The 25,271-nt window shown below is 42.2% G+C and overlaps 2 protein-coding genes across 3 annotated transcripts in view; one reads left to right on the forward strand and one right to left on the reverse strand.

The window, feature by feature from the left end:
- The window catches only part of mkxa (mohawk homeobox a), a 134,186-nt gene extending 118,837 nt beyond the window's left edge, over positions 1-15,349 (forward strand). For both annotated transcript variants that reach the window (XM_078233853.1, XM_078233860.1), the window contains exon 6: positions 14,942-15,349. In XM_078233853.1, coding sequence (XP_078089979.1) covers positions 14,942-14,979 — 38 coding nt within the window. In that variant the 3' untranslated portion in view covers positions 14,980-15,349. The remainder of the gene's footprint in view (positions 1-14,941) is intronic.
- Positions 1-24,579, reverse strand: part of rab18a (RAB18A, member RAS oncogene family) — a 38,104-nt gene extending 13,525 nt beyond the window's left edge. The window contains exons 1-3 of the mRNA XM_078233871.1: positions 24,391-24,579; positions 14,252-14,307; positions 10,440-10,501 (exon numbers count right to left, since the gene is read on the reverse strand). Coding sequence (XP_078089997.1) covers positions 10,440-10,501; positions 14,252-14,307; positions 24,391-24,458 — 186 coding nt within the window. The 5' untranslated portion in view covers positions 24,459-24,579. The remainder of the gene's footprint in view (positions 1-10,439; positions 10,502-14,251; positions 14,308-24,390) is intronic.
- Positions 24,580-25,271: the final 692 nt, after the last annotated feature.

Below are 25,271 nucleotides of genomic sequence, written 5' to 3' on the forward strand. Positions count from 1 at the left end.
AGACAGGGGCATGTCCTCTGTTACGCTTCCTGAAGTCCATGACTATCTCCTTCGTTTTACAGATATTGAGGGAGATTGTCATTGCACCATCCCATCAGTTTCTCTTTCCCTTTCCTGTACTCCGTCTCATCATTGAGGTCTGACCCACTACGGTGCTGTCATCGGCAAATTTGATAATAGAGTTGGAACAAAATTTGGCCACATAGTCATAAGTGTATAAAGAGTATAGTAAGGGGCTGAGGACAAAGCCTTGCAGGGCACTGGTGTGGAGGTTAATCGTGGAGGTGGTGTTGTTGCCTATCCTTACTGATTGCAAGTCAGAGTTAGGAAGTCCAGGATCCAGTCGCAGAGGAAGGAGCCGAACCCTAAGCCACTGAGTTTGGAGATGGGTTTTGATGGATAATGATGGATGTCAGAGCCACCGGGCGATAGTCATTAGGGTACGCTGCCCAGGGTTTCTTTGGTACAGGGATGATGGTCAAGTACCAACCGACTCAAGAACAGCTTCTTCCCTGCTGCCATCGGACTTTTGAATGGACCTACCTTGCACTAAGTTGATCTTTCTCTACACCCTAGCTAACACCACATTCTGTACTCTCTCGTTGCCTTCTCTATGAACGGTATGCTCTGTCTGTATAGCGTGCAAGAAACAATACTTTTCATTGTCTGCTAATACATGTGACAATAATAAATCAAATCAAAAATCAAAATTTCTTTGAAGCAGACAGGGACCTCAAATCGGTGTAAGGAGAGGTTAAAGATGTCTGCAAATATCCCCACAGGAGAAGTTATCCCTTAACCTCATCAGCTGTATGAACTAAAGAAACTCCCTTTGTAGATACAATTCTCCTTCTGCACTTAGTGAATTTACACTGGAAATTACCCACTTTGTGGTATCCTGCTGACAATTGGGCATCAAATACCATATACAATCATGGCCTAACAAGGTCTTATGTAAATTTAATATTTACTTCCTTGATTTTATACTCTTGCGCCATTAAAACAAAACATGCTTTTTGTTTGAACTTACTTGCATCAGCTACTGTCTGACATCCGAGCGCAGTATTGAGTGGGCTGCATTATTTGAATGAGATGTTAAACAGAAGCCCAGTCTGCCCTCTCAGAAGGATATAAAAGATTCCACTGCGCTATTTGAAGGAGGGCAGAGAAGTTCTCCCAGTGTCCTGCTCAATATTTATCCCTTAATTACTATCACTTGAAATAATTCTGATTATTTCGTCACTGTCACACTGCCATTTGGCAGACCTTGTGTACAAGTCAGCTGCTACATTTTGCTAAGTTGCAACAGTGACCAGCTTCAAAAGAAATACCACATGCTCTGCTTATTTCTTTGCAAGCATTATTTTTAGAGCAGGAGAAGGACCAGGAATCACTGCAGAGAACTCTGTTCTTTCATAAGTAGTAGTCAATTCCAAAAGATTTTTTGTACATTCTGTTTTGCATTACTTCCTTCCCAATGGTTGCTGAGATGTTCCAAGCAGATGTGAAAGGTCAAAAACAGGTTAAAAAAAGCATCAGAAGTGCATCAATATCTACCAAAATTAAATACCAAGATAGAGCACAAGATCAATTAAACTCTGAGTCAATAAACAGACTTAAGCCAGAATGAAATATCATCCTCAGATACTGAAGCAGTGCATGCCCAAATGCAGCATGAGCAAGATAATATCCAGGCTTACGCTGACATTTGGTAAGTAACATTGGTGCCACACAAATGCCAGGCAATGACCATCACCAACGAGAAAATTTAACCATCGCCCCATGACGTTGAATGGCGTTACCATCACTGAATCTCCCACTTTTAACAGCCTGGAGGTACCATTGACCAGACACTGAACTGGATTAGACATATAAATACTGTGGCTACAAGAGCAGGTCAGAAGCTAGGTATCCTGCAGCAACTAACTCATCTTCCAACTCCCCAAACCCTGTACACCATCTACAAGGCACAAGTCAGGAATGTGGTGAAATACTCTACACTGCATAAGTGCAGCTCCAACACAAGCAACTCAACACCATCCAGAACAAAGTGCCCATTTGATTGGCACCTCTTCCACAAACATTAACTTCCTGCACCACCAATGCACAGTGGCAGCAGTGTGTACCATCCACAAGATGCACTGCAGGAACTCACCAAGGTTCCTTAGGCAGCACCTTCCAAATCCACAACTGCTACCATCTAGAAGGGCAAGGGCAGCAGACACTTGGGAACACCACCTGGAAACCTCTTTCAAGTCACTCACCATTCTTACTTGGAAACATATCACTGTTCCCTCACTGTTACTGGATCAAAATCTCCCTCAAGGAACATCCTCCTTCGCAGCACTGGGTGTGCCTACACCACGTGGACTGCAACAGGAGATGGGAAATAAATGTTGACCTCGTCAGTGACACCAGTCGGCAGGATTGCCCAGTCCTGATGATGGCATCCCCCACCATGGGTTCACTGTCGATGGAGGCTGCGAAAAATTGGGAAATCTGTCAACAGCGGTAGGACCAGAAAATTCCACCACTAGTCAATGGCAGGCTGCCCCTGCAAAACATGTCGCGGAGTGGGTGGAGAACCATAATGTTTCATCGAATTTTTAGGGCACATTAAATTTCACACTAAATTTCTATTTTCAGAAGTTTTTTATGGATTTTCTCTCAGACCACACAATTTCTAGGATTCCCTTTTCACCTCGAGACTGTTTTTAAAAAAGATTTCACATGTTGCATGGTGAAGACACAAATAATTTTTTAAAACTGGGTCGTTATTTAATACCACAACTGATGCAGCTCTTTAGAAGCCATTAAAGAGTCCAAACACAAATTCATGCATGATAAGTTGAATTTCAATATTCAGCTGAGCAGTTTTCGATGTACGAGTTGTAATATTTTATAACAATGAACACTAAACCTGAGTAGCACTGTATTGGCATTATTTCCATTTCTTGCTACTTCAAAATTTTGCAGCAGATACATCAACAACCACCTTTTTTTTTGCATTCATGAGAGCGTTTACAGATGTGAATTTTTACTGCTGAACACAAATGATTTTGTATGGGCTTGTCTAACTCAATAAAGACATCAGCAAAAGCACAAGACAAGAAAAAGTTACAATTTGTGCCAAAAAGATTTAATGAATTATAGAAAATTGCTGTTTCAGTTGATTAAGCTTAGAAGTTCACGTTTACATACAGAAGTGATTTCAGGGTTCACAACAAACCACATTGAGCATTAAAATTATTTATAGTTTAGCATGCAAAGTTCAGGACTGAACTACGTTTATCCTGGCTGAAGGGTAAGGTATTAGTGGAACTATACAATAGTCAATATGTTCAGAGAACATTGGGAAGGGGAAAATTGGCAGAAAAAGAGGAAAACCAATCATGCATCCTGCTCACACTTTTCGCCATCGTTACATCCAACAAAATAAAACTTCAGAATGATTATTTTTCTGTACAGACATTTCTTCAGAGAGGAAAATGAATCAGTATCATCTCAAACCTCAGCAACCTTAACCTTCAACGAACTGAAGAAAAGCTCTTTAATGAAATCTCAATAGTTTGAGACATATCCGTTCAAGTGTTAAAAACACGGACCCAGAATTCATCACAACAGTAACATTTAGCAACGAGTGCCAAATGTAAAATCATTGTGCTCCCTGATCCTCCAGTGGTGAATTTACGTCATCCCAATTTTTTGGTGAGCTTAAATACAGCAAACAATCTGGAAGAAGTGCAATCCATATCCGATGCGGATCCATGGAGCCGGGGATCATGCCCACTTCGTGAACAAGTTTTTAAAAAACCGATGTGTGTCTCCAAGAAATGTGGCAAGTTGCTGTTGACATTTTCTTACTATTGACGAAAGTGAATTTTCAAAACTCCATACTTGCCAACATTTAATCACAATTCCAAACGCACCAAAAATATTTCAAACTGGACAAAACCATGAAGCAACTGTTGGTTTATTTTAAATCTTGCCCAGGTTATTACTTGTCAATTTTAAATACATGTAGGAGCGCAATTTACCATTTATAAGTAGCAATTGCTCTGGGAGGGCATTGCCTGAAAAAGGTTTATGCAATCTGCCCAGAAAAACTAAACAATCAATCATGCTGCTAGTATTTATGCTTAAATATTAAACTTTTAGCAATGCTTTTTTTCCCCTAGGATCAGCCCTGTACCTGAAAGAGATTTTAATTGCATCCTCAATCTTGCAGTATATAACTTACCAATCAGTATAATGTACCCTTTGCAAAAGATACAAGACCTTTAACACAGCTGGCCAGATGCAAGCTTAGTAGAAACGTACAATCTGACAAATTTCATTTTTAAGTCAGCACTTACTCATGCTTCTGATTCAACCACTCCCAGTCCATCCATTTTTCCCAGTTTGTAGTAATCCAAGATGTGAAACTAGGTCAACCTTATGATCAGAACACTGTGCCCTTTACCCTTGCTATAGGTGTTCTGCCAGCGTGCTGAAGTCATGCTTCAACAGCTCCCTGCTGGATGACCAGATTCTTGTTTCAGGTTACAAATCAAATTGCCATGTTCTTGGAGAATAACCACAAGAAAAGGACTTTTGCCAGCCCTCCTATGCGAAGTAGCCAAGATAGTTATTAGAGGCAATATTACATCTCCAGAAAGAAATTGAAAGCCTTGGCCTCCCAAAAAATTTTTTGGAGGAAAAGCAGCTGGAGTCATCAAGAGTTTATATTACTGAATTACAGGCTCAGATGAAGTGGATGCTCTCCTGACTATAACAGGGTATCCATTCAGTTCACAATATTAATTATTGTGAGCACATAGACGAGGCAAAATATTTTCTGGCACATGTATTATGTAAAAAAAATCCAAGTTGGGCTACTTTCCCCTGATGCTCAAGGATGATCAAGCTACTACTGAATCCAAGGCAATCTCTCTGGAATTTTAGTAATTCAATTTTGATCTAGGTTAATCTATATCAGGTGTTACAACAGTCATAAATTATTATTTTTAAGTGATTTGAAAGATGCCAATTGATATTTGTTGAATGCTGCTTTTTCACTGGACAATGTCCAATAGACTTAATGCAGGCAGGGAAAGTCCCAGGTCCAAATATATTCCCCATGGTTTATGGTAAGTATTTGCTCCTGAACTGGCTGAGGTATTTGTAAGTAGCGATCCAAAATAGCAGCACTAGTAATACCTGACCTTAGTGGAGCAACAATAGGGGCACCATCAAGTTCATGCAGGTTGGGCAGTCAGGATTTCGTCTTTTATAATAATATGTTAAATGCTATTTTCAAGTAGCTAATCCCCAAGTTCATTCCTAATGATTAATTTTAATAACGTATTGTTAAGAATTTGAAGGATGTTGTAAAAGACTGATAGACATACACTAAAGAATAAGCATTGGAAAAACACTGAAGGATCAGAGACACAACAGTCTGAAAGAGAGAAACTCACTTAAGAAAAAAAAATCAATTCCCTGCAGTTTAAATGGTTACTCAAAACAAATCCAGAAGTTGCTATCTGCAAATCTACTCTTCTCCATGGGACTTGGTGTAGAGGCTAACAAACTCTGCCATCTGCCTTGTAATCCTGAACTGATGAGAACTCCAACGCTAACTTTGTTGGCCAAATTCTGAAAATCCTGCAAAAAGTTAGTATGTTGACTGCGGCATGATTTGATTTTTATAAATGGCAAACTAACTTCATAATTACTGCTGAACAGCCTTACTGGTCCTGAAAAGCTACTTGTATATTTGTGGAATGTCAAACCATGCTCAAAAATTCCACAGGTATTAAAAAACTATTTAAAAAAAAATAAAAAGTTTCTATCTTTTAAGTCATACATTTATTTTGCTATCTTTAAATCAAATTGAAAATTGAGCCTTTTAGGTGTCTTTAGTTTCCTGGCTTGCTTTGGGTGAATGCTTAAAGTTTATTTATTTGTGACACAAGTAGGCTTACATTGACACTGCAACGAAGTTACTGTAAAAATCCCCTAGTCGCTACACTCTAGCGCCTGTTCAGGTACACGGAGGGAGAATTTTGGCATGGGCCTATGCACCTAACCAGCAAGTCTTTTGGACTGTGGGAGGAAACCCACGCAGACTCCGCACAGACAGTGATCCAAGCAAGGAACCGAACCCAGGTCCCTGGCGCTGAGAGACAGCAGTGCTAGCCACTGTCACCCAAAAAGCATTGGGAGATGTTTCTGCCCGGTAGGTTTGGTTGCCTACCTGCTGACATCACTACTGCTGCACAACAAGACAGCCCCTTGATTTGGTGTCAGATTCAAAAAGCCATGGAGAAAGCGGAAATGTACATTTCCACAAAAATCACTAGATCCCAATGGTGTTTGCCCCTGCAAAAATTCAGGTAATCACAGCATTTCAGGTGTGCAGTGCAGTAATTTCAATATTCAAACTATTCTTAATTGGAAGTTATTTCTGGTTAGTCATTATGGGCTGAATCTTGCAACAGTGACCGGGGTCTCAGCCGCCAGCAGGAGAGTCAACTAGACCACCACATTACCTCTTTTTGGGAAGGTTTGCCACATCTTGTGCTGACACTTAACAGGCCATCTGGTTAACTTCCCCTGGATCAGTGCAGAAGCCCCATGCCATGAGCTGCTGGCAACTCCTCTATATACATCAGCCGCACCCATGAAGCAGTGGTGGCTGCTGTTACTGCACTCGCTCAATGACTCGGATCAAGGAGGGACCCAGGCACACGTTTGTAATTGCATGAAGGAGATGGCAAGTTGGGAATCATCAAGATTGTGGTTGGGAGGGAGGTGTCAAAGAAAGAGCAGTGGGAGATGCTTCTTAGTGGGTCGCCCCCTTCCTGAAGCTGGGTCCCTCAATGAGGCACTGTATCTTTGAGCAAAGGACACCCACTGCTCCCTAAACCCAACAAGCTTTGCTTGTCGTGCTCCCCATCTGGCAAGCACCCCATCTGCTGGGTTAATACCAGAGGTGGTGGGATGAGGCCCTTAAGTGGGCATTAATTGCCCTCTTAAAGACCTCAATTGACATCCAGGGCCTTCCCGCAAAGGACTTGGTCAGGGTAGATGCAAAATGGTGGTAGGGGCATCCCAACACCAAACTCACCAGGGCAGAGAACACAAGATTCTGCTCCATGTCTCTGCAATCAGCGTGCTTTTCTCCTGGAGTTACTTGCAGAGCTATTTTCAAATTCTTACGCTGGCCTTGGTCAGTGACTGGCACAACTGGCATTAATTTGAAGTGAAAATTCTTCCTTTTTTCAAATTACTGGGCAATCATTTTTCTTTCAAGCATGGAGTTGAAAGCATTGGTAAAAGAGTCAAAATAAGGCAAGGATAATGGGACGAAATAGATTTCAAGTTTTATTTATTTAGATTGCACTCGAGTGCCTGGTTTTGGTACTAGTGTAGGGGGGGCTAATTAACGCATAACCATAGATTTAAGAACACTAACACGATACTAACTTTAGAATGAATGATCTTGGGCTATGGAAACGTAAGCCAGCCTGTTAATCATACAGCTCTGTATGATTTACAAATATTTCTCTGCTACAATGAATTTACAAGATGGATGTGTTTTGAAATTTTGTGAAACTTCAGTCAGTGACAAAATACAGCAGGCCCTGGTAGAAGAGGAAAGGAACAAATTCACTGAAAGCAGTAATGCTATCAGCAGTGGTCAGGAACAAGATGGCTACCAATGCTAGCCTTATGAATAGGGTCATACAACTCAGAGATAATGCAGGTGGCTTGGGGACAAAGAATTTCTCAGGGTCAGATGAGAATCACATGGGTTCAATTCAGTGGGAATCATTCTTCCATTTCACTGTCCAGCATCCCATATTGCTGGGCAACAGAAGGGAGGTAACATCCGTAATTTAATAACAAATGAAATCCCCATTAACTCATGATGTATATTGTTACTGGCTGGAGTTAATGACAGGATGATTACTGACTGATTTATATTAATGTTTATTGGATAATGCCCACCAGAAAGGTGGGCAATATGATTTTGGGAATGTATAATTGCCTTCATAGGGATATTGTTCTTCAGACTAATACCTGGCTGCCCGCATTCTATACCTCAAATGCAGGGCTTCCTCATATCATTCTCCCATTCGATCGTTTGGTTAAATAAAGTCACGTCTTCGACATCAGCATTTTGAGTCTTTGTATTTAGCTTAAGTCTGAGCAAATACATAGCCTTGAGAGGAAACCCCCATCTACAGGTACCATTGTAGCAGAGTTGATTTTCTTTTTGTCTAAAGTTCAGAATGGCTCTGAAGAGTATCACAATTGTTTTGACTTCTACACATTAAATTTTGCATGTGACAGAACAGTTACTGAGCTTGACAAACTTCAGAAGGCAGTTTCAGATAAGGTGATGGTAGTGGGGTGGAGGGAGGGGTTTGGGAAATACATTGTCCAAGTGTAGGTCTCTCAACAGGGTAACATGATTGGGCGTTTAAAGATTACAAACAGAGTCTCATCCATTGAAACAAAAACAGAAGGAAATGCAGAATACCATAATGGCTTAATTCCCTAAATGGGATTTAGGGATTTGAGGGGTACAGAAAGCAAAGGACTGTGGTTCATTTCAGAGAAGCAGAGATGTTATGTTAAATTTGTATAGAACTTTGGCTAGACCACACTTGGAATATTGTGCACAGTTTTGGTCTCCATATTGTAAAAATGATATAAAGACACTGATAAAGGTGGAAATAAGATTTACTAGAACAATACCAAACAAAGATTATACCTATTGGGAAAGTTTCAACAGGCTGGAAATCTTTTCTCTTGAACAGAGAAGACCAAGGGATGCCTTGGTAAAAAATGTTAAACTTTAAGAGGGTTTAATAATGTGGATGTGATGATTCCACTTGCAGGGAGCTAAAGAACTAGGGGCCATTAATGTAAGATAGTCACCATTAAATCCAATAGGAAGCAAGGAGAAACTTCTTCACCCAGAGAGGCTAGAATGTAGAACTCACTGCCACATGGAATAGTTGAGGCACTTGCCATAACTATATTTAAGGGATATAAAGTGCAGGAAAAACACCAAAGTCATAATGGACTCAAAACATTAACTTTGTTTCTCTCTCCACAGATCCTGCCATACCTGCTGAGTTTTTCCAGCATTTTCTACTTCATTTCGGGTTTTCAGTGTCCACATTATTTTGCTTTTCTTATGCTGTAATTAAGGCAAGCTAGATAACCACAAATAATATGGAAAAGGATATGTTGATAGGGGTTAGATGAAGTTGGGCGAGATGGTGTTGCATAAACACCGACACATTGCGAAACAACCCATTTATGTGCTGCAAATACTATGCAATAACTTCTGACATATAAGCTTACAGTACATCAAGTAATTGTACCATATTTAGATCTAAGCAATGTCCTGGCTCCATGAAAAAGGTAATTAATCAGTGAAAGACAGTAGAGGAATATAATGAAAGTGAGACATTTACCAGCAAGAGGAATACCTCCATAACTTGTCAACATGAATCCAAAAGGGTAAGTTGCCTCAGATGTACTAAGATAAAGGGATGCAAGAGTGAAAGTGAAGGTGCACATGGCAAGAGAGAAGAAACCAGCTGAAAGCCAAGTCAGATTTGATGCCGGGGGGCAGCACAGACCTCAGGCTCCTGCAAAAGCAATTCTAGGATTAAATCATAGACCAAAAAACAGGATCTCAATATTAGTAATTTCCAGATCACCAATCACACCACACAACTGTCAATACATGAACAGCCTGATTGGAGAAGCAAATGGAAGGTATCTGGAGACATGATAGGAGAGAAGCATTCAGGCTATTACTGAATTGAGACCAGTTCCAGGAAAGGAGTCAGCTATACTGACAGGCCAGCTAATACTGAACAGAGTTGAGATCAATTTCCTCATAAGTTAAGTAGAACTAAAAGACTTGCATTTGTATAGCACCTTGCACGATGGTGCTATATCAAAGTCCCAAAGTGCCTTATAGTCAGTCAATGTGCGTCATTACAGTTGCAATGTAAGGGACGTGACAGTCAATTTTTGCACGGTAAGCTCTTTCATACAGCAATGTGACAATGACCAGATACTATTTTCTCATGATCCTGATTGAGGGTTACATACTGAACTGGGCAGCAGGAATAACTCCCCTTCTCACCTTGAAATAGTGCTATTTTACCTTACATCACTGCAAGGTGGCAGACGGAGGCTCGGATTAAAGATTTGTCCATATAAGAGTACAAAAATGAATTAGGACCATTATATAGATTACAGAAGTCACATGATTGAAAGAGTTACTAAAGGATCAAGCAGCTTGAATGAAGGGAAAATAAGTTACCTAGTTCATTCTTGCAGTATTCTTCAGAACTTCAGATGCCTATCAGTATTCAAATATAGTGCAATCTAAAAGACATCCCTTGTTCAATTCTTTTACTCACCCATATTGCAAGTTTTGCTTTATTTCCATCAACCGCAATTGTTTTCACTTTGAAGTCAACACCTGTAAAAAACCATACATGTATCAATTCCTAATCTATAAAACTTCTGGAAGAATTCTGAAACAGCTGCCCAATTTTGACGTCCAACTGATTCCATGATCAATCCCAGTCTTCTGAATTATTTTCCCACCTTTAGCATTCAAAGATATGAAAGTGAACTGAATAGAAACCTGGCACCTTACAGCTCAGGCCATTCAGACTATCATAATTGCCTGAAGGAGCTACCAATTAGTTCCACGCCCCTATACTTTCCCCATAGCCCTACAAATTTTGTCTGGTTAAGATTCTTAGAGGTAGCGTATTAAAAAAGAGTGCCTTGCAGGTAGAAAGGCTGAGAGGTTTAGGGAGGGAATCCCAGAGGTTACAGCCTCAGCAGTTGAAGGCATGGCGCCAATGTTGGAACGATTAAAGTTAGTGATGCACAAGAGCTCAGATTGGAGATGCAAATATGAATCCAAAATAAGTGTCTTTAACCTACATTTTTCAGGTTGAGGCAGTTTACAACCAAATGATTGGAAGTAGATTTTACAGATATAAATAAATGTCCTACCTGCACCCAATGTTTTGAGACCATCTCATTATCATAAACTCAGGGTGGCGGTTAAACAAGTGGCAAATAGATACGGGAAGTGGGAGCAAAGATTGTGCTTGAAGTTTTGAGATAGAAACAATTAAACAAGAATGGCAAATCAAAGGATACAAATTATTAAAACCTTTGGAATTATGAAAATGCAGTTCATCTCATTAGCAGCCTTTGTCATAGCAGACCAAGATGTAGTAGGAAAAAATAAAAAGACAGAGGAAAGCCAAAGTGCAGCCAAACATCTGGTAATGAAGCAGCCACTGTTTTGACAGCTGCTGAAATAGTGATGGTACTGGTTTCCTTTTCCTTTCCAATAACAGCATTCCCATAAATGCTGTGGCATATCTGAAAGGTAGTGCAGACAAGTGTCGGACAACATCTGGCTGATAACATCACAGAATCCAACATCCCTACGCTTTGTTACTAGTTTTCTTGCAATAGTTGGCACAGTTTGAAATATCAGGTCATTCTTTCCCCAAAGAATAGTGGACCTCTGGAGCAGGCTGTGGTAGACCTCAACACACTGAATATCTTCAAGCAAGAGTTGGACCAGTTTCTGGCAGGGGGAAGATTAGCTCATACAAAAGTGAGGTACTGCATAGAATTATCAGGGCCAGAATGATCTGTTGGACCAGTACTCCAGACATGAAGCTTATTTGGAAACATAGTGCTACTTTGCTGTGCTCAATACATCAGGGAAGTTAAAAGCTGGAAATGGAACACTTCATGGATTTTTTTTCAATATTAAAACATTCCTAATTTGGATAAAGTAAGGTTTAAAAAAAAATTCTAAAGAACTTCAACCACAAACCAGAAAAGCATCCAAACTGTACTACTGTATTTTTGTTTGCTCATCATGTCAGTAATTTTTATGGTCAAAATGAAATTGACAGTGTTATTCAAAAATAAACCACAGGTACAATGGAATCACGCATACTGGTAACTGGGATGAGATTGCAGACTTTTTTCACTTATGATCCCTGCAGCCAGAGAGAAATTAATTCCTTCAGTCTGGGTCAAAGTTCCAGACGCGAAAGGATAGGTTTGGCACTGCATCAATTGTGCTCGAGGTTTGTTGCTTCATTTACTAGCCTTAGTATGCAGCTGCACTGTTAGTTTCAAGGCAATTCAACAACTTATTTTCAAAGCAGTAGTGTGATTCTATGCTACAATAACATGCATTCAAGATTGTTTCACATCAGGATTTTGACAGAATGGAGGGGGGGAAAAAGGAGAAAATTGCATGCCAAGTGAAAGTTGGGAGCAGATAAGGGAGAGTGAGTGAAGATATAACGATACGGTTTGAAGATGGTGAGAGATGTAGCAAGAGGCAAGTTTTTAAAATGGAATTTGAGTGCAGGGCAGGGGAAAAGCAGCCAGACAGTATGACAATATGTTAAAGATCATATTTAAAAGAGAAATATGAAACATAAAACTTAAGAGGCCATTGCTGAGGTTTGCGAAAGCAAGGACATGGAAGTAATTTTAAGTGATGGCTAGGATCTTAAAAACAACTGGGCCATAACTTCCGGGTTCCCCAGCGTCACATTTGGGGGTACCCCAATGATGCAATAGGGAATCCCTCCAACGCATTCCCACGTAAGGGTTTAGAAGAATTGTTCAGAAGTGCTAAATTCCTCCGGACAGTTGCGCTGGGAAGCATCCGACAGAAGCGATTTAAATCGCTAGCCTTGGATGGTTCTGCCAGTTTTATCCTGATAGCTATTCTGAAAGTTACTCTGAAAGAGTTAGAAGACAAAAAAATCCCCAACTCCAGAATAACAATTTAAATCCCCAGACCCACCCTCCGCCTCCTCTCAGCTCCTAAACAGGGGAAGTGACTAACCTCGCTGCACCCCAGATACTCTGCACTGACCCTACCAAGGGCACGCTGCACAGCTCCTGTCTCTCCCAGCCTGAGTATGGAAGGTTGGGGAAAACAGGAACTATAATGGAGGCAAGTTTGGTCGAGATTGGCAAGCTGAAGGAGATTGGTTCATAGCTTCCGCATTGTTAGGATCCAGAGACTGATAACCTTTTAGAAGAGATGGATTTTCCCAGTAACCACTGAAAAGAACCAAAGGACAGCATTTCACATTTACTGTAACAAATTAAAATCATTATAGACTACAGGTTAATTAACAGGCAACTATTACAAAGAAAAGGTTCTTTCGCAACCAAGATGTGTTTTACAGAACTCTTTCACCGGATTACTGGCAGATTTCGGGCAATAAAAGGAACTGTCCCAGAGTCTTTCCTGGCTCTCCAACAGGTTCACTTCTCCCCACCATGTCAGGCTGAAACGTCCAGTGCCCTCTGACAATTGCTCCACTCAACCGATCAGACTACCATGCATATGGCTCACCATGGTGAATCTCTATTCCTTAAATCTTCAAGACCTCTGTCCGTTCAGTTTGCTTTCATCTGAACAGAAAACAGACTCACAAGCATCCTGCTTGGTTGTTAACACAAAACAGTTTTCTCTGCTCCACAGTAGATTTTGTTGTCATTCTGGGTCTTACATACCACCTGTCCCTTTTCTGAGAGATACTGCTGAAATATGTTAAGATTGTCACCTGATACTTCAGTGAGCTTCTGTTTGAGAGTTTTTCTCCCCATGGTAATCAGATCACCTGGGCAAGTCTTTAAGCTAAGGTGTTTATCATGGCTTCACCACCTCCCTTTTCAGAATGTTATTTCACCTCATCTTTAAAAAAGGTGACATTTTGAAACATGGCCAAACTAACCATAAATTGAATAACATTTTCCATTGGTGCCAGTGAAATTCTAAAGATAGCTAATTTGGGAAATATTAGTAGGGTTTTTTTTGTTAGTTTAGCAAATAGTTGGAGCTTTACTCTGCACTCAACCTATTTAGTAGCACAAAATTAAACAATATACTAAAAATGGAGAGGTATTCCATTTCTCCAGTGTTGACTGCAGCTAGATTAGTACAAATAAAACTAAGTTAGAAATAATTTTATGATAAAATTGCTATATTCCTAGCAGCAGTAATCTTAATTAGCTTCATTCATGTTTAGTTAAAACCCTATTTATAATGTGGGCAAATTCATTAAACACCATCAGCTTTCTCTGTAAGCACAATGATTTCAATAATCTCATTCACAAAAACAGCCAATTATTGTTAAGCTATGCAGGAGAAACTTACCAATTGTTGCAGCAAGCTCTGGGTCAAAGGTATCATCTGTAAACCGTAGTAGCAAACTGAAAATATAAGAAATGTCAAGTCATGGGACAAAACTCCGATTTTACAAAGGGTTGAAAAGCATATCTATCAAAAGTTAACTCTTTCCCTGCTTTAAGTCAGCTATCAAGAACTCATTTCAGTGGTCAGCAAACTGCGTAATTTCATTAATACTATTGCTATGATTTAATAGGAAGATCTTTTCTTAGTTCAATAAAACCAGTAATATCATGGTACTCTTATGACAATATGATAAGGGGACTGGAGTCATTTAAGGCAGATATTAGGAGAATTGTTTTCTCTCAGACATCTCTGGTCTTTAGAGTTCTCTTCCCTAGTAAGCAGTGAAGATGGGAATGGGTTAATGAACCTTGTAACACTTAAGTATTACAGAGGTGAGTCTCAATGCTTAAGAGATTCGTGAGAAGTACTGTAGAATTCATTGTTTTCGTTAGAATTCATTGTTTTCGTGCATCCAGACCAGATGAGACACAGCCAATTGTGCTCAAGAATGTGGTTAACTGAGCTAGCAAACAGACTCCATTTTCATGTGCCTTTGTTTAACATAGTGGAGCTTATATACATGCCTTCTATGATCATATACTAATAGATTTATATATATTCATTATATACCATTCATTCTCATCGATACAGAGTGTTCTGTCGGCCCTGTACCCTTGTATGCCAGTTAACTTGTTTGTGTAAACCTGTGACCTTATGTGTTGGCTGGGCGGGCCGCAGATGTGCGTCACCGCAGAGTGGTAGAACGGAGACAGTCGCGGCCTTGGAGATTGCCACGATTACACGGACTACACAAAGGAAGAAACCGCCGATGCAGCAAGGATCCCACAATGGATAACGAACAGTGACAGACATCCTGGAGAATTGGGGATGTAATTAGGGGCGGGACCCAGGATGTATAAATGTTTGATCTTAACTCATATTCGGGGAGAGGCCTGAGACCATGTTAGGAATCGGACCTCTCCCACAATTGTGAAAATAAACACTGCATTTTGACCTACGACTAGTCTCACAGGTATTTTTACCTACAACAGCAGTGGAGGCTGGGTCACTCAATATATTTACGGCTGAATTAGACAGGCTTTGATCCATACAGGAGTCCTTCTTACCTTTAAATTGCACCCCCTAGTTCTAGATTCTGGGATGAGGAGAAACACCATCTTAGCATCTACCCTGGCAAGCTGCCTCAGAATCTTGTGTGTTTCAATAAGCTCACCTTTCATTCTTCTAAACTCCAATAAATATAGGTCTAATCTTTCCTCAAAAAAACATCTTCATCCCAAGCATCAGTCCACTGAACCTTCTCGGAAAAGATTTTTGATTTGATTTGTCACATGTATTAGTATACAGTGAAAAGTATTGTTTCTTGCGTGCTATATTGTACATAGAGAAGGAAATGAGAGTGCAGAATGTATTACAGTCATAGCTAGGGTGTAGAGAAAGATCAACTTAATGTAAGGCAAGTCCATTCAAAAGTCTGATGGCAGCAGGGAAGAAGCTGTTCTTGAATCGATTGGTACGCGACTTCAGACTTTTGTTTTCCCCACAGAAGAAGGTAGAAGAGAGAATGTCCGGGGTGCGTGGGGTCCTTGATTATGCTGGCTGCTTTGCTGAGGCAGCGGGAAGTGTAGACAGAGTCAATAGATGGGAGGCTGGTTTGCGTGATGGACTGGGCTACATTCACGACCTTTTGTAGTTTCTTGAGGTCTTGGGCCGAGGAGGAACCTGTTGTTTCACAGGAAGCTGTGATTCAATCAGAAAGAATGCTTTCTATGGTGCATCTGTAAAAGTTGCCATAGCTGATGGCAAATTTCCTTAGTCTCCTGAGAAAGTAAAGGCGTTGGTGGGCTTTCTTAACTATAGTGTCGGCATGGGGGGACCAGGACAGGATGTTTGTGATCTGGACACCTAAAAACTTGACGCTTTCAACCACTTCTACTTTGTCCCCGTTGACGTAGACAGGGACATGTTCTCCACTGCGCTTCCTGAAGTTGATGACAATCTCCTTTGTTTTGTTGACATTGAGGGAGATTATTGTCACCACACCAGTTCACCAGATCCTCTATCTCATTCCTGTACTCTGTCTCGTCATTGTTTGAGCTCCGACCCACTATAGTGGTGTCGTCAGCAAACTTGAAAATCAAGGAGGGGAATTTGGCCACATAATCATAGGTGTATAAGGAGTATAGTGGGGGGCTGAGAATGCAGCCTTGTGGGGCACCGGTGTTGAGGATGACTGTGGAGGAGGTGTTGTTGTCTATCCTTACTGATTGTGGTCTGTGGGTTAGGAAGTTCAGGATCCAGTCGCAAAAGGAGGAGCCAAGGCCCAGGCCCACGGAGTTTGGAGATGAGTTTTGTAGGAAAAATGGTGTTGAAGGCTGAGCTGTTGTCAATAAATGGGAGTCTTTGTTATCTAGGTGTTCCAGGGTTGAGTGCAGAGCAGGGAGATGGCGTCTGCTGTGGACCTTTTCCGGCGGTAGGCAAAATGTGGTGGATCCAGGTAGTCCTGGGGGCTGGAATTGATTTGTGCCATGACTAACCTTTCGAAGCACTTCATAATGATGGATGTTGGAGCCATCTAAAGCTACCAAGTAAAGAGACAACAGTACACACTACTCTAGGTGCAGCCTCACCAATGTGCTGTACAGTTGCAGCAGTACTTCCCTACTTTTATACTCCTTCTGCCGAGTAGTTGAGGCCGGCAATTAATTTGCCTTCCTAATTAATTGCTCTGCCAGCCAACCTTCAGATTCATGTACAGGGATACCTAGATCCCTCCGTACTGTAACATGCTGCAGATGCTATCTTTTGCTTCTTATTCTTCCTGTCGAAGTTGACGACTTCACATTCACCCACATATTACTTCATCTGCCAAATTTCTGCCAACTCATTTATCTATCTACATCCTTTTGCGGATGACTTGCATCCTCCTCACAACTTGCTTTTCTACTTGTATACCAGCAAATTTGGCTACAACAGTTTGTTCCTTCAACTAAGATATCAACATAGATCATAAATAGTTGAGGGTCCAGCACTGATCCCTGAAGCATTCCATTAGCTACAGTTTGCCAGCCTGAAAATAATCAGTTTATTCCAACTGTTTTGTATTCACTAGCCAATTTTCTATCAACGTTAATCTTTACCACCACATGGCATATTACAGAACATTTCGGAAATACACTATATCTACTGGCACCGGCTTATCCACCCTGCTTGTTACATCTTCAAAGAACTCTTAAACTTGTCAAACATGAATCCTCCTTCACAAGACTGCCTGATTGTATTACAATTTTCTAAATAACCTGCCACTACCTTCTTAATAAATGATAGCAATTTCCCAAATACAGGTGTTAGGATAACTGTCCTATAGTATCCTGTCTCCCTCTCTTTAACAGTAGTGTTACATTTGTAATTTGAGTCTGCTGGGACCTTTCCAGAATCTACAGAATTTTTGGAAAATTACAAACAATGCAACTATTATCTCTGCAGCCATTTCTGATAAGACCCTAGAATGTACGCCATCAGTTTGGGGGACTTGACAGCTTTTAATCCCATTAGTTTTCCTAATTGGTCATAATTATTTTAAGACCATAAATAGGAGCAGAATTAGGCCATTCAGCCCATTGAGTCTGCTCCGCTCGATCATGGCTGATATGTTTCTCACTTCCTTTTGCTCCCTGCTTTTCTCCTACTTTGTGATGTCTTTTTTGTCTTCTACTATGACAACAGATACAAAATATTTATTCAAAGTCTCTGCCATTCCATAGTTTCCTATCATTAATTCCCTCGTCGCACTCTCCAAGAGACCAATACACACTTTAAAAGAAACATAGAAACATAGAAAAACTACAGCACAATACAGGCCCTTCAGCCTAAAAGGTTGTGCCGAACATGTTCCTACTTTAGCGATTACTAGGCTTACCTATAACCCTCTAGCTTACTAAGTTCCATGTACTTATCTAAAAGTCTCTGAAAAGACCTTATTGAATCCGCCTCCACCACCGTTGCTGGCAGCCCATTCCACGCACCCACCACCCTCCGAGTGAAAAACTTACCCCTGACATCTCCTCTGTACCTACTCCCCAGCACCTTAAACCCGTGTTCTCTTGTGGCAACCATTTCAGCCCTGGGAAAAAGCCTCTGACTATCCACTCGATCAATACCTCTCAACATCTTATACACCTCTATCAGGTCACCCCTCATCCTTCGTCTCTCCAAGGAGAAAAGGCCGAGCTCACTCAACCTATCCTCATAAGGCATGCTCCCCAACCCGGGCAACATCCTTGTAAATCTCCTCTGCACCCTTTCTATGGCTTCCACATCCTTCCTGTAATGAGGCGACCTGAACTGAGCACAGTACTCCATGTGTGGTCTGACCAGGGTCTTATATAGCTGCAACATTATCTCACGACGCTGCTTTGAGCGTCCTATGAACTCGGACCCCAAGATCCTTCTGATCTTCCACTCTGCCAAGAGTCCTACGATTATTATATTCCACCATCCTATTTGATCTGCCAAAATGAACCACCTCACACTTATCTGGGTTGAACTCCATCTGCCACTTCTCCACCCAGTCTTGCATCCTATCAATGTCTCGCTGCAACTTCTGACATCCCTCCAACATCTCCAACCTTTGTGTCATCAGCAAACTTACCAACCCATCCCTCCACTTCCTCATCCAGGTCATTTATAAAAATCACAGAGTAAGGGTCCCAGAACAGATCCCTGGGGCACTCCACTGGTGACCGACCTCCATGCAGAATATGACCCATCTATAACCACTCTTTGCCTTCTGTGGGCAAGCCAGTTCTGGATCCACAAAGCAATATCCCCTTGGATCCCATGCCCCCTTATTTTCTCAACAAGCCTTGCATGGGGCACCTTATCAAATGCCTTGCTAAAGTCCATATATACTACATCTACTGCTCTTCCTTCATCAATGTGTTTAGTCACATCCTCAAAAAATTCAATCAGGCTCAATACGCACGATCTGCCTTTGACAAAGCTATGCCAACTATTCTTAATCATATTATACCTCTCCAAATGTTCATAAATCCTGCCTCTCAGGATCTTCTCCATCAACTTACCAACCACTGAGCTTAGACTCACTGGTCTATAATTTCCAGGGCTATCTCTACTCCCTTTCTTGAATAAAGGAACAACATCCGCAATCCTCCAGAACCTCTCCCGTCTCCATTGATGATGCAAAGATCATCGCCAGAGGCTCAGGAATCTCCTCCCTCGCCTTCCACAGTAGATTGGGGTACATCTCATCCAGTCCCGGCGACTTATCTAACTTGATGCTTTTCAAAAGCTCCAACACATCCTCTTTCTTAATATCTACATGCTCAAGCTTTTCAGTCCGCTGCAAGTCTGCACTACAACCACCAAGATTCTTTTCCATAGTGAATACTGAAGTAAAGTATTCATTAAGTACCTCTGCTATTTCTTCCGGTTCCATACAAACTTTCCCACCGTCACACTTGATAGGTCCTATTCTTTCACGTCTTATCCTCTTGCTCTTCACATACTTGTAGAATGCTTGGGGTTTTCCTTAATCCTGCCTGCCAAGGCCTTCTCATGAGCCCTTCTGGCTCTCCTAATTTCCTTAAGACCCTTCCTATTAGCCGTATACTCTTCAAGATCTCTAACATTACCTAGCTCCCTGAACCTTTTGTAAGCTTTTCTTTTCTTCTTGGCTAGATTCATTACAGCCTTTGTACACCACGGTTCCTGTAACCTACCATAACTTCCCGGTCTCATTGGAACGTTGTTATGCAGAACTCTAGACAAATATTCCCTGAAAATTTGCCACATTTCTTCCGTACATTTCCCTGAGAAAACCGCTTTCCAATTTAAGCCTCCAATTTCCTGCCTGATAGCCTCATAATTCCCCTTACGCCAATTAAACACTTTTCTAACTTGTCTGATCCTATCTCTCTCCAATGCTATTGTAAAGGAGATAGAATTATGATCACTATCGCCAAAATGCTCTCCCACTGAGAGATCTGACACCTGCCCAGGTTCATTTCCCAATACCAAATCAAGTACAGCCTCTCTGCTTGTAGGCTTATCTACATACTGCGTCAAGAAACCCTCCTGAACACACCTAACAAACTCCTCCCCATCTACACCCCTTACTCTAGGGAGATTCCAATCAGGCGGACTGAAAAGATTGAGTATGTGGACATTAAGAAAGAGGACGTGTTGGAAATTTTGAATAGCATCAAGATAGATAAGTCGCCGGGACTGGATGGGATGTACCCCAGGTTATTGTGGGAGGCGAGGGAAGAGATTGCAGAGCCTCCGGCGATGATCTTTGCGTCGTCGATGGAGACAGGAGAGGTTCCAGAGGATTGCGGATGTGGTTCCTATATTCAAGAAAGGGAATAGGAATAGCCCAGGAAATTACCGACCGGTGAGTCTAACTTCAGTGGTTGGTAAATTGATGGAGAAGATCCTGAGGGACAGGATTTATGAACATTTAGAGAAGTTTAGTGTGCTCAAAAGTAGTCAGCACGGCTTTGGCAAAGGCAAATCGTGCCTTACGAGCCTGGTGGAGTTCTTTGAAAATGTGACTAAACACATTGATGGAGGAAAAGCGGTAGATGTGGTTTACATGGACTTCAGTAAGGTGTTCGATTAGGTCCCCCATGCAAGACTTCTCGAAAAAGTGAGAGGACATGGGATCCAAGGGGCTGTTGCCTTGTGGATCCAGAACTGGCTTGCCTGCAGAAGGCAGAGAGTGGTTGTAGATGGGTTTTTTTCTGAATGGAGGTTGGTCACCAGTGGAGTGCCCCAGGGATCTGTTCTGGGACCCTTGCTGTTTGTCATTTTCATAAATGACCTGGATGAGGAAGTGGAGGGATGGGTTGGTAAGTTTGCCGACGACACAAAGGTTGGTGGTGTTGTGGATAGGTTGGAGGGATGTCAGAAGCTGCAGCGTGACATAGATAGGATGCAAGACTGGGCGGAGAAATGGCAGATGGACTTCAACCCGGATAAATGTGTAGTGGTCCATTTTGGCAGGTCAAATGGGATGAAGGAGTATAATATCAAGGGTAAGACTCTTAGCAGTGTGGAGGATCAGAAGGACCTTGGGGTCCGGGTCCATAGGACTCTTAAATCGGCCTCGCAGGTAGAGGAGGTGGTTAAGAAGGCATATGGTGTGCTGGCCTTCATCAATCGAGGGATTGAGTTTAGGAGTCGGGAGGTAATGATGCAGCTTTATAAGACCCTCGTCAGACCCCACTTGGAGTACTGTGCTCAGTTCTGGTCACCTCATTACAGGAGGGATGTGGAAATGATTGAAAGGGTGCAGAGAAGAGTTACAAGGATATTGCCTGGACTGGTTGGCATGCCTTATGAGGATAGGTTGAAGGAGCTCGGTCTTTTCCCCTTGGAGAGACGAAGGATAAGAGGTGACCTGATAGAGGTGTACAAGATGTTGAGAGGTATAGATCGGGTGGATTCTTGGAGGCTTTTTCCCAGGGCTGAAATGGCTGCTACGAGAGGACAGAGGTTTAAGGTGCTGGGGAGTAGGTACAGAGGAGATGTCAGGGGTAAGTTTTTCACTGAGAGGGTGGTGGGTGAGTGGAATCGGCTGCCGTCAGTGGTGGTGGAGGCAAACTCGATAGGGTCTTTTAAGAGACTTCTGGATGAGTACATGGGACTTAATAGGATTGAGGGTTATAGGTAAGCCTATATATAAGCCTAGGTAGGTAGGGACATGATAGGCACAACTTGTGGGCCGAAGGGCCTGTTTGTGCTGTATTTTTTTCTATGTTCTAATATTTGGGAAATTAAAATCTCCCATCACGACAACTGTTATTATTACACCTTTCCAGGATCTGTTTCCCTATCTGCTCCTCAACATCCCTGTTACTATTGGGCGGCCTATAGAAAACACCCAGTTAAGTTATTGACCCCTTCCTGTTCCTAACCTCCACCCGTAGACAATCCCTCCATGGTGTCCATCTTTTCTGAAGCCGTGACACTATCTCTGATCAACAGTGCACTCCCCCCACCTCTTTTGCCTCCCTCCCTGTCCCTTCTGAAACATCTGAAACCCGGCACTTGAAGTAACCAGTCCTGTCCCCGAGTCATCCAAGTCTCTGTAATGGCCACATCATATTTCCAAGTAGTGATCCACATTCTAAGTTCATCCACTTTGTTCACAACACTCCTTGTGTTAAAATAGACACATCTCAAACCTTCGGTCTGAGCGCTCCCTTCTCTATCACCTGCCTATCCTCCCTCTCACACTGTTGACAAGCTTTCTCTATTTGTGAGCTAACCTCCTCTCTCCCAGTCACTTCAATTTGATTCCCACCCCCCAACCATTCTAGTTTAAACTCTCCCCAGTAGCCTTAGCAAACCTCTCCGCCAGGATATTGGTCCCCCCGGGATTCAAGTGCAACCAGTCCTTATTGTACAGATCACACCTGCCCCAAAAGAGGTCCCAATGATCCAGAAACCTGAATCCCTGCCCCCTGCTCCAATCCCTCAGCCATGCATTTATCCTCCGCCTCATTCCATTCCTACTCTCACTGTCGCGTGGCACAGGCAGTAATCCCGAGATTACTACCTTTGCGGTCCTTCTTCTCAACTCCCTTCCCAACTCCCTATATTCTCCTTTCAGGACCTCTTCCCTTTTCCTACCTATGTCATTGGTACCAATATGTACCACGACCTCTGGCTCTTCTCCCTCCCACTTCAGGATATCTTGGACGCGATCAGAAACATCCTGGATCCTGGCACCAGGGAGGCAAACTACCATCCGAGTTTCTTGACCGTGTCCACAGAATCGCCTGTCCGACCCCCTCACTATAGAGTCCCCTATCACTACTGCCTTTCTCCTCCTCTCCCTACCCTTCTGAGCTACAGGGTCGAACTCTGTGCCGGAGGCAGAGACTTTAGGTCCCCTTTCCTTTTTTATACAATGGGAGGTGTAAAATAAAAACTGCATTTGAAAATGTTATTTTCTTCTTCCTCCATTATGTTACTTCACTGAAGTCATCGCAAGTCTAAAATAGCAATAGATTCTATGTCAACAGTGTATGTGAAATTCAAAATGGTGGATGGCAAATTCTTCAAATCAGTGTAAGCAGCAAACTATACCAGATTAAATTTAGAGATGTACCAGGTCAATTATTATTCGTACTCTATACAGTTAATTAATCCAACATACTCCAAAAATAAGAGATTTGATTATTGGTGCAATGGTTTGTGACTGCATATCAATGGGTCCATGTGTTTGCATTAACTTACAATTCAATAACCTGAGGTAAAGGTTACACAAATAAAGTCCACATCAAAATCATCACATCTCCATAAACATTCAAAACCTGGTGCTCCCACCACATGATCAATGTAGGAATTTAAAAAAGGCATGTTAAAATTCATATAGTCCACCTGGACAGTTCAAAACAAGGCTATAATAAACTTTACTCTTGATCACAAGGTAACCACACCTCCCTGCAGTGCAGTGTCTCCCCACCCATCCACCCAGTATAGTGCCATTAGGTAACCACCACACTCCTCCCCAGTGCAGCATACAATATGGATTCCAGATTAAAGTGCTAGGCTCATTAGTGCTGCATTTTAAATGGCTAGAATTCGAGATTAGGGTTAAGTGTATATGGAAATATTGGGATTGTTAGTGTTATGTTAGGGATGGGATAGAAGATAAGTGTTATTAAGGGATTAAAATGTTCAGGGTTGAAGATATATGAACTATCAACACTGTTATTCGGATTTAAGATTGGGGTAGGTTGAAGATCCGGAGGTTAAAATTATTAGGGTTTGATGTAGAGATTTGGAAACATGAGGACTATCATCGCCCTGCATTGTGAGGGAAACGAGCTGGTATCTGCAATGCAGAAACGGCACTATAGTTATTACTATTGTTCAGGGAGAGCCATCTGAAGAGGTGACAGGTTCAACCCAATGGGGCAGATACAGGAGGCTGTTGTGCTGCGTCAGGGAGGCCGGGGCCTACAACCAGCGAGGCCGCAGAAAGCCAAGTCCAGGAACCTGCCTCCCCTTCCCCGGGAAGCAGCAGGAACTCGGCGCTGCCTCACCTGGACTTGCCGACACCGCTCTCGCCGATTATTAAGATCTTCAGGGTGGTCAGGATGTCCTCCTCCATGGCAGCTCGCACTATCCGCGTCGCCAAACCCGCCTCCCAAAATAATAAAACAAATCACCTCCCCCCCACCCCACCCCCAGCCCCGTAATTTACGACACTCCCTCCCAACAAACAAAACCTCACAATTTACGACACCACCAGCTCTTTCCCCGCCCACCGGCGGAAGCCACGCCCTTTGTGTGACGTCACCGGGCGTTGCCGAACAATGACTGACACATGTTCTAACCAATCAGATGGTTCCCCACCTGCAACACTGGTCTACATAGACAGGCTACATTGCTGCTTACCTGCCCCAGGCTCACTCAATAACAGCATATTTTACTCAAGAAAAGAGACAGGACATATTTTACACTGCTCCCATATCAGTATTTGAATAAGATAAAACATTTGTAAAATTATATTTTGTGTCTGCGAAAGCCTTCATAAACGTCTGTATGCGAAGGCCTTAGGTATTTCATAATGGCACAGTGGTTAGCACTACTGCCTCACAGTAGCCAGGGGCCTGGGTTCAATTCCTGGGTTGGGTCTGTGTGGAGTTTGCACGTCCTCCCCGTGTCCGCGAGGTTTGCTCCGGTTTCCTCCCACAGTCCGAAAGACGTGCTGCTTTTAGGTGCATTGGCCATGCTAAATTCTCCCTCTGTGTACCCGGACAGTTGTTGGAGCGTGCCGACAAGGGGATTTTCACAGTACCTTCATTGCAGTGTTAATAATGTACGCCTACTTGTGACACCAATAAATAAATTTAACATTTTTTAATTTTTAAAAAATCACCTGGAAATTTTTATTTTACAACACTTCAGGGAGAGAGTTTTC

The sequence above is a fragment of the Mustelus asterias genome, chromosome 2 (assembly GCF_964213995.1).
Source record: "Mustelus asterias chromosome 2, sMusAst1.hap1.1, whole genome shotgun sequence".
Lineage (NCBI taxonomy): Eukaryota > Metazoa > Chordata > Chondrichthyes > Carcharhiniformes > Triakidae > Mustelus > Mustelus asterias.